The sequence below is a fragment of the Leopardus geoffroyi genome, chromosome D3 (assembly GCF_018350155.1).
Source record: "Leopardus geoffroyi isolate Oge1 chromosome D3, O.geoffroyi_Oge1_pat1.0, whole genome shotgun sequence".
In the NCBI taxonomy this organism is placed as follows: domain Eukaryota; kingdom Metazoa; phylum Chordata; class Mammalia; order Carnivora; family Felidae; genus Leopardus; species Leopardus geoffroyi.
The window spans coordinates 29,773,993-29,790,905 of NC_059339.1; the positions used below are offsets into that span (position 1 = coordinate 29,773,993).

The window sequence follows — 16,913 nt, forward strand, 5'->3', positions numbered from 1 at the left end:
GGCCCTGCCCCCACCATACCTAATTAGCATAAACTCAGATGAGGTCCAGAGGGACTCCTTTGAATAACAAAAGATACTCCTATTAGGAAATTCTAAAGTTTTAGGCGCTCCCTGAACTGGATACAAGGACCAGATAGTGTCTGATGACCAAAAATGTCCTCATCCTCTGGAGAGGTTTTTTTTCACACTTAGAATTTAATTGTATATGTGTGTACTTATTTCCCATTTTAAAATTTGTCAGAGAAGAAAGTAGCTTTTCTGTCAGGTTGAAGGTACTAGAGCAGCACAATCATGACTGATAGGAATTGCTGTCTTGCTCCTGAAAAATTGTGACGGTGTTTCTGTCACATCCTTGTCAGTAGCTTGGTGGGTGGGTGGTGGTGCCCTTGTGGAGGTGTGGCTCCAGAGTTCCAGCTGTGGGGGCAGGATGCCAAGGTTGGCTGGGCAGGCCCTGGTTCTTTGGGAGCTCTCGCTATGCACTGCTGTCCTTGAGGTACAGTGGCACAAAGTCCACATGCAATGGTGGTGTGGATATAGAATATCCAGAATTCTAGAATTGCCATGGAAGCAGAGGCTCAGGGCATAGCATGTTTGGTGTTGATTAAAAAGGCAAAAACAGATGAGCAGAACTGGTACTGAGCCTTTTCACAAGACCTGGGGTGATTTCTTCTTAGTATTTTATAGCTTTTTAGGTAGCTGTGGGTTGTGGTTGGTTCATGCTTGTTCTAGAATTTAGGCATTAGTGACTTGGTTTTTTTTGGCTCCCTTCCCCCGCCCCCGACCAATTTAGGTTTTAATAGAGAGTTCAGGGCACTTAGGTGGCTCGATTGGTTAAGTGTCCGACTCTTAATTTTGGCTCAGGTCATGAGATTGAGCCCTTCATCAGGCTCAATACTGATAGTGTGGAGCCTGCTTGGGATTCTCTCTCTCCCTCTCCCTGTGTCCCTCCCCTGCTCGTGTGTGTTCGCAGTTGCTCACTTTCTCAAAAAATTAAAAAAAATTATAGAGTGGTAAATGCACTTTTTGGTACACTTCTGTGAATTTTGAAATGTGTAGTTTTGTCATGTAACCAACAGCACAATCAAGACATTTTCAAATGTTTTCCCCCTCCCAGTTTTCTTAAACTGTCCCTTGTGCCCCTTTGTAGTCAAAACTTTCTTTTTGCCCTGGTAGCCACTGAGCTATCTCTGTAGGTTAGCCAATTCCCAAATGTCTTATCAGTGGAGTCACAGGGGAGGTAGCCTTAGAACCAAGCTCCAACTCAGTGATGCACTTGAGAATCATCTGTGTTGGTGCTGGTGTCGATGGTTGGGTAATTTTTGCTGCTGAGTGTGCCTACTGCAGGGCAGTGCCTAGTATGTTCTTCTCACTTGAGGGGTGTTGAGTGCATTTCCATTTTTGGGTGATTAGCATTTGGCTGCTGTGAGGCTCTCCGGTTTTCCACGTGAGTGTAGCTCAGCACCCAAGATGGCCTTGCTGGGCCGTATGATAAGTATATGTCCAACTGGGTGCCTTTGCATGTCTGTCGAGCCAGATGAGCATGTGTGTGGGGGTCTATCTCTGTACTCTGTCTCCTTGATCGGTGTGACCTTTCACCAATGCCATACCTTCTTGATGACATGAATTCTTGGAATCCGTGCGAACCCTCAAACTTTGTTCTTTTTCAAAAGCACTTTTTGGTTACTCCAGCTACTTTTCCCTTCCGTATAGAAATAGTATGTCAGTACAAAAAGTTCTGTTGAGATTTTGATTGGAATTGTGTTACATCTGTAGATAAATTTGGAGAGAATGGACTTCCTAACAGTATTGAGTCTTTCAGTTCACAAACCCAGTGTATCTCTCCATTTATTGAAGTCTTTGATGTCTTTTATTAGTGTTTGGTCATTTTTAGTATGCAGATCTTTCACATGTTTTATTAGATTTGGACTTGAGTATTTCACATGTGTTTTGGAGCTGTTGTGAGTAGCACTTTAGTTTCAGTTCTGTTGATTGCTAGTGTATAGCGATCTCATTTACTGTCGTATATTGATCGTATGTCTTGTGGCTTTGCTGAACTGCTTTATTAGTTCCAGTAGTTTTTCTGTAGATTTCTTTGGGATTTCTGTGTACAGACCAGGTTGACTGTGATGGTTTGATTTCTTCCTTTCCAATCTAGATGCCTTTTGTTTCTTTTTCTTGCCTTACTACTCTGACTAGAAGCTCCATTACATGTTAAGTAGCAGTGGGGAGAGTGGACATCCTTGTCTTGTTCCTGATCTTGGGGTGAAGCATACAGTCTCTGACCATTGAATATGATGTTAGGTGTTAGTTGTTTGTTGATGCCCTCTATCAGGTTGAGGAAGGATTCTTCTATTCCTAGTTTGTTGAGTATTTTTATCATGAAAGGATGTTGCATTTTGTCAAATGCCTTTCCTTATCAATTGATATTACAGACTTTTTCCTCCTTAATTTGTTGATATAATGTATTATGTTGATTGATTTTTTTTTTTTTTTAATGCATTCCTGGGCTAAGTCCTTTCTTGGGCATGGCATAGATTTGTTTTTATGTGTTAATGGTTACGAATTGCTAATACTCTGTAGGATTTTTACATCTGTGTTTGTGAGGATTATTAGTTTGTAGTTCTCTTTGGTGTTAATAAGGGTACTGCTAACATCATAAAATGAATTGGCAATTGTCCCTCCTCTTGTGGTGTTTTGAAAGATTGTCTAGAATTGGTATCATTTTTTTTTTTTCTTAAATACTTGGTAGTTGTTGCCAATGAAACGATCTGAGTGTGGCGTTTTCTTTGAAGGGACCTTTTAACTACAAGTTCAACTTCTTGAATAGAGCAGTTTGGGTAATTTGCACTTTTCAAGGAATTGGTCCATTTTATTTAAATTGTTAGGTTTATGGGTGCTGGTCTGTCTGTGGTGCTCTCTCAGGGTCTTTCAGTATCTGTTGGACACCAGTGATCCAAACTTCTTCTGTACTGTTGTCATGGGGCCACTTCTGCCCTTTGTACTGTAGTCTCTATATGCTCCTTGCAGGTTAGCCTGCAACATGTGACTGTGGCTCTTGGTGCAGGTAATTGTGGTATGGGCCTTTGCCAGCGTCTGTTGGATATCTTTGGGCTTCTTAGTGTGTGTGCTTCTGCCATGTGTGTGTCTGCCTCGGCTCTGTCAGGGAGGATCGTGGGTACACAGGTGGTCTTGCTCAGTCTGACCACAGGTCCACAGCCCAGGTGCCGACTGCTGGTTAGAGACTGGGTTATCAAAAGGCTGAAATGAGAGAGCCAGCCACCATGGATGGGTCGGCTGCCTGGCTAGCCACTAAGGTCTAGGGCCTGATGTCTTGGTGAATAACTTTCCCTGGAAACTGATCCATGCTGATGCAGATGCTCGTAAGTGGAGGTATCTTGTGGGGACCTGTTGGAAACTAGCCAAATGAGAGTAGGGAGATTTCTAGCTCACCAGAATCGGCAATTCCCTTTAGAAATGGCACCTTGCTTTCCTTGACTCAGTCACAGTCCGCTGAGAGAGGAACCCCTGCCTCCCTGCCCAGAGTAGTGTTCTTATAAGTGTTGTGTTCTTGTAAGAAGAGGGAGGGAAGTGGAGAGAGGGCTGGGTGGAGTTGGGAGTGATGCTAAAGAAAGCTTGGTGCTGCCAAAACCTGGGAAGGTCCAGAAAGAATCTCTCATAGAGGTTTCAAGGGGAACGTGGCCTGCTGACACCTTGCTTTGGGACTTCTGGCCTCCAGAATTGTGAAAAAATAAATAAGCCACCCACTTGGTGGTACCTTGCTATGGCAACCCCAGAAGCCCAGCAGTCCCCACCAGGGAGGTGGGCTGTGCTGAGTGAACTAGGCCACATCCTCCGTTCACAGAGGGCGGCTCAGCAGAGGCCCAAGTCTGGTTGGGGTCAACGCTGCCTCCTGGCTGCTGCCTGCCTCTGTTGTGCAGAACTTCTCTTTTTTCCCCTCAACTGGTTAAGTGGTTTCCCATTAACCCTTTAGTTGTTCTGTTCTCTGGGCATAGCAGTTGGTCTCAGAGCTAGGACAGGATGACTCTGTGTTTGAAACAGGAGCCAGGCCAGGCCCTTCACAGCCTTCAGAGAGCTTGGCCTTTTTAGAGTGCATCTCTTTTGTCTGATTTACCTTTTGTCTTCTATAATCTCACTTAGGATGATCTTCAAAATTTTTTTCTAAGGTTGTCTGTCTTTAGATTTCTAATTGATCAGACTCAGATTCAGAAAAGGCTCCCAGGCAGCACCAGGCTTTGCCACCCCGTTGCAGCATACTCTCCAACCTAGCACAGCACTGCTTGTCCTGTCTCAGAGGGGCCGCTGGACAATGAGGTGGGGGCGCAATGTGCTCTTCAAGGCAGTAAAGATGATAGGAAGCTTCTGGGGGAAGCAGACAGCATGGGGAACAGCTCCGTGAGGCCAGCAGGCTCGGTCCAGCACTTAGGAGTGGCTGCTTTGTTTTGTAGTATTTTAACCACATCAGTATCGAGGACTCACGGGTCTACGAGCTGACCAGCAAGGCCGGACTGTTGTCTCCCTATCAGATCCTTCACGAGTGCCTTAAAAGGTAGGGCGGGTGCTTCCCCTTCTGAGTAGGGTTGTGTGGGGGCTTTTCTTTTGGTGCCCAATGTCTTTACTAGCTATTTATCCTGGTTCAAGAGGTGATGCTAAAGGCCAAGCCATTGCAAGTATTCCCTGTGTGCACAGAAGCCCCTGTGCCTGCTGGTCAGTCAGAGCCTGTGAGATCGGATCAGGAGAATCCCCTCCTTTTCAGCTGAGATGTGCGGTTTGGGGAAAGGGTTGGCATTGTCTTCATTGAGCCTTTAAAGCCTTTCCTGAAGCTGTCATTTCTTCGTCCTCAGCTGATGGCACTGGTTGTCTATGTTTTTTCTTTAAGAAACCATGGAATGGGTGATACATCCATCAAGTTTGAAGTGGTTCCTGGTAAAAACCAGAAGAGTGAATATGTCATGGCGTGCGGCAAACACACAGTGCGCGGCTGGTGTAAGGACTGCCTCCCTCCTCCCTGTCACCCCACTGCAATTTCCCTTGACCACTGGGGAGGTTGCACACTGCCATGTGGCCTGTCTGGGAGCCCTGAGCCTCTGGGGCTTAGTCTCAGGCCACTACTCTGGCATCACTCCCAAGCTCCTGCCTTGTGTGCTGACCACCCGCAGTCCTCCGTGTCCACTGTCATCTCCTATCGACCTCTGTTTGAAAGCCGGTCAGTCTGAGGTGGGACTGTGGTAGTCCTGCCTGTACCAACCCTATCCTCCTAGTTCCTGGGCTTGGGCTGGTCACTTTGGCTAGGCCATGTTTTCCCCCTCCTGCCACTAGTGCCCCATCCAGCCCATGGTCCCTGTGGCAGGAGGAGGGATGTCCTAGAATGGCAGCAGAGCCCTTGCCCTGCCCTACTCTATGTCCCTGTGCTGGGTGATGTGCCTGCCCCATTTCTGGTCTTTGTGTACACCACCTGCAGTATTTACCAAATTTGGTTGGTTATTTATTTTTAACTTCTTTATTTAAAAAAAAATTTTTTATGTTTATTTTTGAGAGAGAGAGAGAGAGTGAGCAGGGGAGGGACAGAGAGAGAGGGAGACACAGAATCTGAAGACAGGCTCCAGGCTCTGAGCTAGCTGTCAGCATAGAGCCTGATCCAGAACTCGAACTCACAAACCATGAGATCGTGACCTGAGCCAGTGGATGCTTAACTGGCTGAGCCACCCAGGCGCCCCACTGAATTTGGTTTTTGAAATAACTACATTTTATTTTATCTTATCTTTTAATGTTTATTTTTGAGAGAGTGTGCCATGTATGAGTGGGGGGAAGGGCAGAGAAAGAGGGAGACAGAGAATCCCAAGCAGGCTTTGCACTGTCAGTGCAGAATCTGACCTGGGGCTCAAACTCACACACTGAGATCATGACCTGAACTGAAATCAAGAGTCAGATGCTTAATTGACTGAGCCATCCAGGCACCCCTAAAGTAACCACTTCTGACAACAACTTTATTTTAAAAGAAAACTTTGTATGACTACTATAAACACAAAACTAGTGCTATGTAAATTAGAAAGTAACACACAAGTTGGCCTTGGGAAAATCACAGAACTCACAGACCAGGGTGTCCCCTGTGATTCAGCAGATATTAGTCCTCACTGAGCCACCTTCTGGAGCAGGCAGGTGTGGCATAGAAGGAGTGCTGGCACCATTGACCTCCCTATCTGGGAAGTGTGGCCACCTTGGTCTGTCTGGCCATAGGCATCTCCTGGCACTCAGACCCACTCTGCTCCCTGGCCCCACCTTCCCTCTGCATACATAGAAACTCCTCTTTCAAAGTTCATACACCCTCTGGAAACTCCTCTGGGCTTTCTGGCAGAGCCTCCTTCCCCTGTGCCTGTCCCCAAGGAGCCTTGGGCTATGTGCTTCATGGTACTCGTTTTGCTTGTCTGTATCTCTGGAAGTGTAGGGTGTGGTGGGAGGGAGGCCTTGTAAGTTATGACCTTGGGCCCATTCTGATTTTTGAAGCCTTTGAGGGAGCTGTTCTGCTAAATGGGGTTAGGGTGGGTCCTGGTCTCAGCTTTGTAAGACTCCAGTGCCCACTGCAGTGGTGGAAGACGTCTGTACCCCCTCCTGTAGAACATGCCGTTTGCTGGGTGGGGGAATGGCAGGTGTGTCTCCTCTCTAGGCAAGGTGGCCATGTTGACCAGCTGAATGTTCTAGTCACTCCCTTTCCACATTTCCTCTTCCTTCCTCACAGGTAAGAATAAGAGAGTTGGAAAACAGTTAGCCTCTCAGAAAATCCTTCAGCTGCTGCATCCACACGTCAAGAATTGGGGGTCTTTATTGCGCATGTATGGTCGCGAAAGCAGCAAGATGGTCAAGCAGGTAACCAGGCTCCTCCCCAGGACCTAGGGCAGCCTCTGTGCTTATCATCCTCCCTCCACCGTGGCACACCTGTTTGAGGTCCTGCTGTCACCGGAGATAGTGTTGGGCAGCTCTGCTCTTGTTCAAGGCTGCTTCTCAGGCGCTCTGCTGGGCCATGTCTGTGACCTTGGGGGTGGGAGGTGGTCATTCATGCTGTGTCTCCCTCCCTGAGAAGCCTGGGCCTGGCTCTGGCTGTGTGGGGTGAGCCTGCCCAGCAGGAGGTACAGGTGGTGAGTGCTGCCAGCCCCAGTGGAGAGGAAGCTTCTGAGCTAAGACCTGGTGTCTCCCCTTCCCCCCACACCGGAACTGCAAGCCCTTGGATTAATTTGAGGACCCCTAGAAGCTTAAGGGAGAGTAAGAGATGCAGGGCACCTCTTCCTGCTTATGAACACCAGTTTTTTTTAACTAAACACCTGTACACGTCATCTGTTTAGTTTCTGCTGTTTTGCCGAGATCGAGAGATTTAAACCAGTACCCTTAGGTTTGTATGTTTTGTGGGGTGGAGGGAAGTCCTGGGAGGTGTTTACGTTTATTTTTACCCTGATGTTTCCAGAAATAGTCTGGGTTACCTGCATCCCAGTGAGGGGAGGGGTGGCCATGTGGCATCTAAGGAGGTAACACTGGGCCCCCAGGGTGCTTAGAGAGGAACCTCCAGATATGTGTTGCTGAGAAAACTCCAATGACTGCAGATGAGGCTGATTTCTGCCTTCATGTGCCTTTACTTTTGTGCTGTATCTTGTTTGGGCTAAGATTGAGAAAAGCCTGCTTTGGCCTGTGAGTGGGAACTCTCCCTAAGTTGGAGGATGAGCGTCCAGTCTAGGCACAGCCTCAGCCTGTATCTTTTGGAGGACAGGTGGAGTCTGACACTCGAAGGCACGGCAGGCGGCCTCAGAGATGGCCTTTTTAGACAGGAAGGGCCTCAGGACAGCTTGATCTGTTCTCAAAGTTGGAGGGTTTGCAGATATGCAGAGAGCGCAGTGTCTAGGGCTGATGGGCTCTCAGCTGGGCCCCAGTGCCAGGGTTTATCCCATCGGGCAGCATGCTGTCCCTGCTGGCGGAGGCCGTACTCTGATCGTTCCACTCTGAGGGTCTGGGCAGTACGAGTGCCCAGCCGATGGCAGGAGTGGAGGCAGCTGGGTGCCAGGATGCCTTTGCCCCATGAAGGGAAGAGGCTGTGGCTTCTGCCTGCTCAGGGTGAGGCAGAAGTGGGGGTAGTATGGTCAGAAAGTGAGCTGGGCAGCTGTGGACTGGTCTGCGTTCTCTGTGGCTGTGTCAGCTGCCAGGTGTGGGTTGGGAGTGCAGCTCTGGCTGCTGGCCGTAATATGTCTGTGGGGCCTGCCCCAGGCAGTCCTGAGAGCAAGGTGCTGTGCTCCCCAGGAGACCTCGGACAAAAGTGTGATTGAGCTGCAGCAATATGCCAAGAAGAACAAGCCAAACCTGCACATCCTGAGCAAACTACAGGAGGAGATGAAGAGGCTGGCTGAGGAGAGGGTGAGTGTGCAGGCCTGGCCAGCACCAAAGGCCCCTCTGCACCCTCATTCTCTTGCCCTCAAGGGAGGGGAGGGGCACCTAGCACAGCCACGTTGGCAGCTGTGGGAGGGAAGTCAGCCTCAACACTTCTAGGGTAGATGTGCTTTTCCTTGCGTTTCAGCATTCATGACATTTGCATCAGATCAATTCACTTTTTAGTTACATTATAGAACTCTCAGCCCTGGCCTGTGGTTGTGAAGGACCTGCCTTCTTGGGTATTTCCACTCAGTACTCAGTTTGAAGGCAGGGACCTTATACCAGCCAGGCCTCCCATTCTCGGGGTCTTGTGGGACACAGACTGCCATCCTGGGCCTCTTCTTTGGGTCCTTGTCATTTCTGTGAGGGAGGAGCATGGTTCACACAACATTGAACCTGGGTAAGGCTCCGTCCCGATGAAGCTTCCTAAAACCACTTGCCTGAGGGTCTTCTAGGCTAGGACCTTGTGAAGCTGTGGTATTTGCCTGGAGGCCTATATAAAACCCCGGGGAGAGGGAGGTGGGGAATGAGAATCCATTGTATGTTTGGCCTTTGTGGTCCAGGAGATACCTCAAGTTGGGGCGGGGAGAGAGAACCTGCCCTCAAGTTGGGATGGGGAGAGAGAACCACCTACGTGATTGTCCCTGGTGGCTGTAACTTCCTTGGCCCTTCACTTCTGGGTGTGTGGTCTGCTTCCCAGGGAAGCACCAGCACACAGTTCTCTGAGATGGCATCCAGGGAGACCCAGCCAGCCCCCTATCTGGTCCACTCCTCAGACCTTCCTTCCTTCTCATGTGTAGTGCAAAGCAGTGGTGCCCTCCTACTCCAGAGGCTACCTGGCACCAGTGTGCTGAGCTTACCCCCTCACATATCCACCCTGCCTCAGGAGCCTCTTGCCTGAAGTTGCGCTTGGCCACATGTTCCTACTTTATTGGCATCCCTGACCTTTGTTGTTGTTTCAGGAGGAGACACGAAAGAAACCCAAGATGTCTATTGTGGCATCTGCCCAGCCTGGTGGCGAGCCCCTGTGCACTGTGGACGTATGAGGGAGGCAGCAGGGTCAGGCGCGGGGACTGCCAGCTCTGCTGCCAGGGAGACCTCACGCCACTTACTCTGCAGCCTCGGGCCTCCGATCTGAGTTCCTCCCCTGCGGCCAGGCTTCTGCCGTCAGGGCCAGAGGGGTGGGGCTCTGGTGCATGGGGACAGCAGGGCCACGCAGCTCTTCCTTGGGGGCCGCCCACAGGTCTGAGTGGGCGTGTTCAAGGATGGACTCTGCTTGTCCACACAGGTGGAAGCCAAGAGCTTGACAATAACTGTGGATAACCTCTGCTTATGTGGACTTGCTGCAGACTGGTTTGATGAAGGTTTTCATGTGTGTCAGTACATAACATGCACTGACAAATGTCAGATAAAATGAGAAAGTGGTGGCAAAGTTCTGTGGTACCCTGTGCCCAGGGTTCCCGCAGACCACTGCAGGGACCTGGTCAGAAGGCGCACGCTGGGACTCCCATCCCCTTCCCTGCCTCTTGTGTTTTCCCTTTTTCTCTGAAAAGGTTACAACAGGAAGGAGTATTTCAGACCTTTTTGGTTTAAAATAAACACAATTTTAGAATCAGAACTATTTTTCAGAGATTGTAGGCAAACCCTCAAGGTGATTATTTGCCATCCTTGAAATGCATTGCCAGTGTATGCCTGGCTTGTTGCCCTGGTCCTGGGTTGGCGTGCGGTCCATTTTTCTGAGTAAGTCTTAATGTCCTAAAAACACGCCTTCTTAAGACACTGAGGCCCCTCACCTTCACTGGCCTCTGGCAACTTTTTACTAATGATTTTTGCACAGTCAAGTCCATCTGTCCACCCATCAATTTTTAAAGCTTTTATGAAATTTTAGCATTTGGAAAGAAACTTTTACAGTGAGAGTAGAAGGTAGATTTGGAGTCACGTAGCAGATATAAACAAGTTAATGCATTTTAGCACGGGGATTTTAAAAGAGGAAATAAGGACCCTCAGTGCAATCCATCCGTGATCACAAAGTGGCGCTCTTCTCCAGACCTGGCATAAACACATGGACGGTGGCTGTCTTCCCTGTGACAATGGCTTCACTGGATTTCAAGGGCAGTTGCCCTATGCATCCAGGCCTGGTGGCCAGCCTGTTACTTTGATCAGCAGCCTGTGTTTTCCAAGTGGCTCCTGTGGACCAGTGCAGGGATAAGTGTGTTCCTGCCCTGAACCCCAGAGGATGTGGGTGTGCTTAGGGCCCTTGGTTGTCCCCATGTGCAAGGTACAGGTAGTCATCAGTTGCCTGTCACGAGGGCCTGCTCAGGGTGCTGTGTGCTCATGGTGCACTGTCAGCTGCAGGAGCCCAGTGCTGGGTTGCATTGTCACATTCCACGGGTGTGCCTGTTCTCCATCATGTCCCCCGTGGTTGGTGTTGATGGCATTTGTTTTCAGGAAGACAATGTTGGGTCTTGTGTGCCACCCACAGTGTATCCCTCCCTTGCCACCTATGTGACTGAGGTTGGCTTCTGTGTTGACGTTTATAAACAAAACCCTTAAATCAAGTTGCTGTAATTAGACACTTGCTTCTGTCTTGCCTCCTGTCTGCAGCTGTGAATAATCATTTGACTGTGACTGTTTGCTCTCAGAACAGCCAGATGCACCATTGTGAACCAAAGCTTCGTGCACACGTTAATAGAGGCAGCGAGCTTTGCTGCAGCCTCCCCGTGTCCTTCCTCTGTCCCTCCTATGTGGGTGTGAGTGTTGTGTGCACACAGCCATGCTGTGGCTGCAGAGGGCAGGTGGAGCCTGTACTGATGCCACCTCCATGTGGCCACTGCCTGTTGTGTACCTTCCAGGTGGTGGCTAAGCTGTGGCTTTAAGGGTGAGCCTTGATTGTCTGAATGCATAAAGCAAAACTGTCCCAAAAGGGAATGACTGGCGTTTGTTTCTTCTAACCATGTGAGGCTATGGGGCTTTGTGGACCCTCAGCTGGCCAGTATCCCCCTCTTTAGCCTGTCTCACAGGGCTGAGGCATTTGCCTGGGGACACCGCTTTTGCAACATCTGAGCAGTGTCCCAGCCTGGCTTTTGGTCATAACAGTGGCCTCCCTTCAGAGCTCAGGGCCAGATTGGGGATGGAACCTCCCCTTGGGGTGCAGGAAGAGTGGTGCAGCCTGCTGGGCTGACCTGTAGCAGATAGGCCTGGCCCCCTGCCATGTCTCCACCCCACATGCACAACTGGCTCTGAGCCATGAGCTCCCAGTTTCTTCTTTTAGGATAATAAGCAGGAGACCTGGCACTGTTGGCACACTTTCTGTGACTCCCGGCCATGTGGAGGGACTGGCAGCTGGGGGCTCAGACTTAGTCTTGGCATGGTGCTCAAGGGGCCCTGCTGGCCCCCCCCCCCCCCCCCCCCCCCGCAGTAGGGGATAAAGGGCAGGCCCCATCTGCCAATCTTGAATGCTCATCAGTCATGCCAGTAGTTCAGCAATGGTTTATTCTGACCCTGTGCCCCAGCTAGCCCAAAAGGAACTTGGAAAGAGGAGTGGGGGGGGGGGGGGTGGTGGTAGGGGACAAGAGCCTAGGGTCCATGGGGACAGGCTGAACCTGGTTGGGGCAGCTGTGTCTCATGCTCTCTAGGTGCTTGCCTGAGCATCCTGAGGTGAGGCAAGGACTTGGGGAGCCCCTTGGCTTCTGCCCCGGTGATGAAGACCGGGCCCTATTCTGAAAGGGCAAGTTTCTAGTGCTCCAGGGACCTAGGAAGAGGTGGAAGCCCCAGTTTCCTGCAGGGTATCATCTGGGGACCCTGGTGGGGGCTGGGCTGGAGGGTCCTGGGGCTCCAGGGCCCCTGTGCCATTGGGGTACTCCACCCTCTCAAACAGGATGAGCATCTCACAATGCGGGGTCTGCGGGAACAGGTCCACGGCCACAGCCTTGACAGGCCGGAAGGGAGTGCCCTTCACCCGATTAGATGGGGCCCTGCAGAGGCTGTGATGAGAAAGGAGTGTCAAGATCAGCCACATGAGTCTGGAAGGGGCTCCTGTGGAGGAGGGGGAGGTTGTGTGCAGGGCCCCAATCCACCCCAGATCCCCCCACCTCACACTCACTCGACAAAGTTGCCCATGGCTGCCCGGGGGTTGCAAGAGACATACAGGAGCCGTTTGAGGTTCTCGGCTCTTCGGACAGCCAGGATCACTTTGGAATCTGAGGAGACCCAGATGGGATGGGCATCAGGTCTGAGGCTGCACAGCTTGGTGTGCCATCCCAACATCCCTGCCCACCATCTTCCCCTTAACAACCCCCAAATGGAGACCACTTACGCAGGCCAGCACGAGGAGGGTCCAGGATGGCAACGAGCTGCTGGGAGGCCAGTCTGCTCACCAGAGCGGGCACCAGGTCTTCGGCTCTCCCACAGTGGAACTCAACATTGCTCAACTCTGGACATGGCATGACAGCCCTGTCAGGGGACCAAGGACACTCTCCCCCACAGGGCTTTGCCTGGTGTCCTGAAGTCCCTGGCCAGAGATGCATTAGGAAAGCCTGTTGTCTAGGGAGGCTGCTCACCTTCCCCCATCAGGCAGCCTCAGGCATCCTGGACATGTGTTAAGTCCACGTAATAGGAGCCCTCCTGTACTCTCTGCCCTCACCCCACCCACCATGGTCCCTAAGAACCACCTGGTGGGTCCCAGGTGCTGTGCTGAGGTATGCAGCAGAGGCATCTGCTGCCCACATTTGTGGGGCGCTGGCTCTCACCATTGTCTTGGGCATTCACCCGGGCATCTTCCACAGCCTCCTGGCACAGCTCAATTCCTACAACTCTCTTCACCTTCTGAAACCAGTAAAGGACAGACTCATGGCATTCTGACCCATCCTGGGGGCTTCTTAGGGAAGGGAACAGCAGGAGGCATTTGGAGAGTGGAAGAGAATCTGGCAGACTACGGTTAACCTTAGTCTTCAGGCTGGGGATCACGGAGGATCATGAGGCAGGTGACAACATGGGTGGTGTGGGGAGGGTATCCACAGGCAGGGCAGGAGGGCTCACCGGGGCCAGTGCCAGGCCAATGGTGCCAGTGCCACAGCACACGTCTAGCACTGTGCTCCCTGTGTCCAGCTGGGCCCAGTCCTGGATGACTGTGTAGAGCACCTCGGCTGCCGGGGTGTTCACCTGGAGGGTGAGCCGGCAGTGTCAAGGATGTCAGGGGAGCCCTGCTGCCCAAGTTGGCTTCCCCTCCTGCCCACCTCCCCCACTGCCCCGTGCCAAGCACTTGCATTCTCTGGGCATCTTTCCTGCCTCTGTGGCCCAATTCCTGGCTCGCTCACTTTCTTCCTAGGTCTCCTGATCCTACCCCTCCCCTACGTCTAACCATCAGGGAGCCAGAAGCCTAGTCCTCAGACTGACCCTCAATCCCATGAGGGTTGCCTGGCAACCTCAGTCTCCTGGCTTTAAAAGGCAACGATGCTGATATCACCACCCCTCGATCAATTATGAAGCTCTTTTCTGAGTACTAGAGCTCACACCAGAGCCCTGGCATTACTCCAGCTCCTGTTCTCACACCTCACATATGGCTCTCCAAGAGGGTTGTCAAAGAATCTAATGGCAAATGATCTTTCATCTACCTTACAATCCTTGTGGCTCCCCTGCCTGGACATTTTCCCCAGGTCTCTTGCCAGGCTAATCCTTTGTCACTGCCCTAGCCCACTGTCTCCATCACATCTTGATATCATGTCAGGTCTCCCTCCGTGTGTCCTCATGATCCTAAGAAATTTGGGGCTACCTGAAAGAAGGCATGAGGGGAGATCCGGAAGGTCAACCCCAGCAGGTCCTCGTGGATGCATCGGTCTCCAGCCACGTGCTCCAGGGGCAGGCCCTCCAGACTGGGAGTCTTTCTGTGGATGGTAGGGTAAGGTCTATCAGTATCACTAGCCCTTGCAGGGACCCACCCCATCCCTACCCAGGGTCCTCACCGCTGTCCCTCCTCTACAAAGTAGAGGCAGGTCACCCCAGTGGCCTTGCCTGGCCCTGCCATGAAGTGCTGTGCCAAGGAGGCCTTCAGCCCAGCCAGTTCCTCAGGGCTCAGCTTCTGGGTAAGCAGTAGAAAAGGCCTTGTAAAGTTGCATCACAACTCACCATGGCCCAGACACCCTCCCCCAGCAGGGCCTCCTTGCCTGAGACCTGGGGGTGGAAGTAAACAATGGCCATGGCTTGGCCACGGCGGCTGGTGCGCACAGTCAGCTGCTTCCAGTGGCCTGAGTATGTCTCTGGGTTGTACGCTGAGTATGGAGTGGACCTGTGGTGGGAGCCATGAGCGGCCCTGAGTCCTCAATATCTGCCAACCAGGACTGGGCGAGCAGTCTCCCTGCTCTCCCCTCCAGCCCCACCCACCAGATCACAATCCCAGGATCCCCCAGGCAGGCCCTCTGCTCCCAGACCACCTCAGGACTTCTTGGGGCCCCTAACCCAGCCATAAGCCCTCACCGGATGAACTCCTGGAAAGCCTTCACCACCTGCTTGGTGGCCCCAGGGATGTGCACAGTGTCAAAGGGGGCTGCCACAGCACATGTCCCGCCCTTGTACTTGCCAAGCCGACAGCCGACTGTGTTGTCCTCCCCGTCCACCCCGACGCCAACCAGAAACTCACACTTATTACGATATTCGGTCTGCAGGGAGGGTAGAGAGAGGCAGAGAGACATGCCTGACCTTACCCTGGCCATCCAGCACTTGTGAGTGGACAGAACAGCTCATCAAGTGAGAGATGGTGGTGAGCAAGAGGCTCTAGTTCCCCCACAGTGCCTGGCAGTCCAGGAGATGGGGCTGACAACAAGTAACAGTCATGTGAGAAATAGGAAAAATAAATACAAAGCATGAAAAGGGATGGCAAAGATAAGTGAGAAGAGCTCCTTTAAGAACATGAGGTGAGTTTCTGGCCACACCAGCCGGGCCTGACCTGCTGGGGTGATGGCCTAACCCCCTCCAGCGGGCAGCAGGCCTTGTTGTGCTTGTGCCTCTGTGAGAGCAGCCAGGGCAGCAGGGCGCGGTTGGTGCTCCCAATTTCCCTGCAGGATGAGGTGGGGCCAAGGTTGGACTCAGCCCGCTGCCCCTGCGACCCTCCCCAGCTACTCTCCAAATACCCAGGTCTTCTGGGCCCCTCCCTTGGGATCTCAGTGTCCCCACTGGTTACACATGGGTCTCAGTGGTTAGCTACCCAAGAGACCATGCAGGACCTAAGGATGTCTATACAGAGCACGGGATGGCTGAACAAGCATAGAGCTGAGCAAAGTTCCAGGGCCAAGAGGGTGATCACCCGCACTCACTTGGCGAGCTTCTGTAGCACCTGCTCGCACTCCAACCGCTTCCGCTCAAGCTGCTCAGCATAGGGCACGGTCCAAAATGGGGTCACTACATCTGCGATGCATGTGGCCGTGGGCTCACCCTCATCCTCACGCCGCCTCTTTCTGGCCATGGGATCAGCCTTGGGTCGGGCCAAGCGCACGCTGAGTGGACGGCCCTTCCAGAGGGCACCGTGCAGCACGCGCAGGGCCTTGTCCCGCTCAGCGGCGCTGCGGAATGTCACAAAAGCGCAGGGAGGTTGCCCAAAGAGTTTGGTCTTATGAGGCTGTAGGCCAAAGCGGCCCAGAAAGCGTCGGACATCACTGAAGCTGGCGTGGCGAGGCACATTCTGCAGCTCCAACTTGAAGATCTCCGAGGTAAACAAGTCGTCCCTGATGTAGCTGTAGAGCCCAGGCTGAGGTACAGACTCTGCAGCCACCCCAGCCCCACTTTCCTCCTCCTCCTCTTCCTCCTGAGCGGCTAGGGCTTCAGGGCTGCCCTGGGCACTGTTGCTGTCCTGGCTGCAGCCCTCCATGGGCACAGGGCCCTGTGTGGAGACAGGCAGGGGCTGGGCTGCGGGCGGCACCCTAGAACCTGAACGCCCCAGTTCGCTAGCCCCACATCCAGACCTCCATTAGTGCACCCTATGCCCAGCCTCACCCCCATTCCCTTCCCTCCTCTCCCAACTCACCTCCGATCCCACTTTTCTCCCAGGGGTTTCCCCCTCCGCCCCCATCTCCATCCCTTCCCACCCGGTCTCCCATCAGAATCTTCCTTCACTTTACTTCACTGTCGAGTTTATCACTCATCGTCCGCCCGTCCGCTGCCCGGACTGGGGGCTCCACGAGGGCTGCCTCCGCCACCTGGTCCTGGTCCTGGCAAAGGGAGGCAGGCGCTCAGAGGGCGGGTGCGACGCCGCGAGGTCTATCCCCGGCTCCACCCCGGACAAGGCGGGACTCGAACCCTCCGTGCTCAGGTTCGGGTCTCGGGCATGGGGTGTGCCGCCTGCCCGCCAGGGGCCTGCGCCGGCCGCTCACCTAGCCGGCCGCTCTCCCGCCGCCAGCGCGTGCAGCTGAGGCCGCGCGTCTCTATCATCCTGGCTTCCGGTGACATCATCACCACGCGTCACCTCCTACCCCCCCAGCCCTTTTCTCGTGCTCGAG

The 16,913-nt window shown here is 52.6% G+C and overlaps 2 protein-coding genes across 6 annotated transcripts in view; one reads left to right on the top strand and one right to left on the bottom strand.

Moving 5' to 3' along the window:
• The window catches only part of DGCR8 (DGCR8 microprocessor complex subunit), a 36,597-nt gene extending 25,597 nt beyond the window's left edge, over positions 1–11,000 (top strand). For all 3 annotated transcript variants that reach the window (XM_045459250.1, XM_045459248.1, XM_045459249.1), the window contains 5 exons: positions 4,467–4,567; positions 4,898–5,004; positions 6,755–6,882; positions 8,299–8,412; positions 9,390–11,000. In XM_045459250.1, the coding sequence (XP_045315206.1) occupies positions 4,467–4,567; positions 4,898–5,004; positions 6,755–6,882; positions 8,299–8,412; positions 9,390–9,473 (534 nt within the window). In that variant the 3' untranslated portion in view covers positions 9,474–11,000. The remainder of the gene's footprint in view (positions 1–4,466; positions 4,568–4,897; positions 5,005–6,754; positions 6,883–8,298; positions 8,413–9,389) is intronic.
• A 901-nt stretch (positions 11,001–11,901) lies between these two features.
• Positions 11,902–16,905, bottom strand: TRMT2A (tRNA methyltransferase 2 homolog A). Of its 3 annotated transcripts, none has more exons than XM_045459252.1 (13): positions 16,788–16,905; positions 16,536–16,625; positions 15,735–16,297; positions 15,368–15,476; positions 14,899–15,080; positions 14,596–14,710; positions 14,388–14,503; positions 14,198–14,309; positions 13,465–13,587; positions 13,176–13,251; positions 12,743–12,859; positions 12,530–12,626; positions 11,902–12,410 (listed from the first exon to the last, which is right to left on the bottom strand). In XM_045459252.1, the coding sequence occupies exons 2-13, from the start codon at positions 16,557–16,559 to the stop codon at positions 12,179–12,181; spliced, it is 1,866 nt and encodes a 621-aa protein (XP_045315208.1). In that variant the 5' UTR covers positions 16,560–16,625; positions 16,788–16,905; the 3' UTR covers positions 11,902–12,178. The 3 variants fall into 3 exon arrangements, with proteins under 3 accessions (XP_045315208.1, XP_045315207.1, XP_045315209.1); XM_045459251.1 differs by having other exon boundaries at positions 12,743–12,937; XM_045459253.1 differs by lacking the exons at positions 14,388–14,503; positions 14,596–14,710; positions 16,788–16,905 and having other exon boundaries at positions 12,743–12,937; positions 16,536–16,781.
• Between the last annotated feature and the right edge of the window lie 8 nt (positions 16,906–16,913).

Coding starts and splice junctions, on each gene's coding strand:
- TRMT2A (XM_045459251.1), bottom strand. CDS start 16,559: ATGAGTGATAAACTCGACAGTGAA. Junction 15,477..15,734: donor GTGCTACAGAAGCTCGCCAA/GTGAGTGCGGGT, acceptor CTCATCCTGCAG/GGAAATTGGGAGCACCAACC. Junction 14,504..14,595: donor TTGTTTACTTCCACCCCCAG/GTCTCAGGCAAG, acceptor CTGCTTACCCAG/AAGCTGAGCCCTGAGGAACT.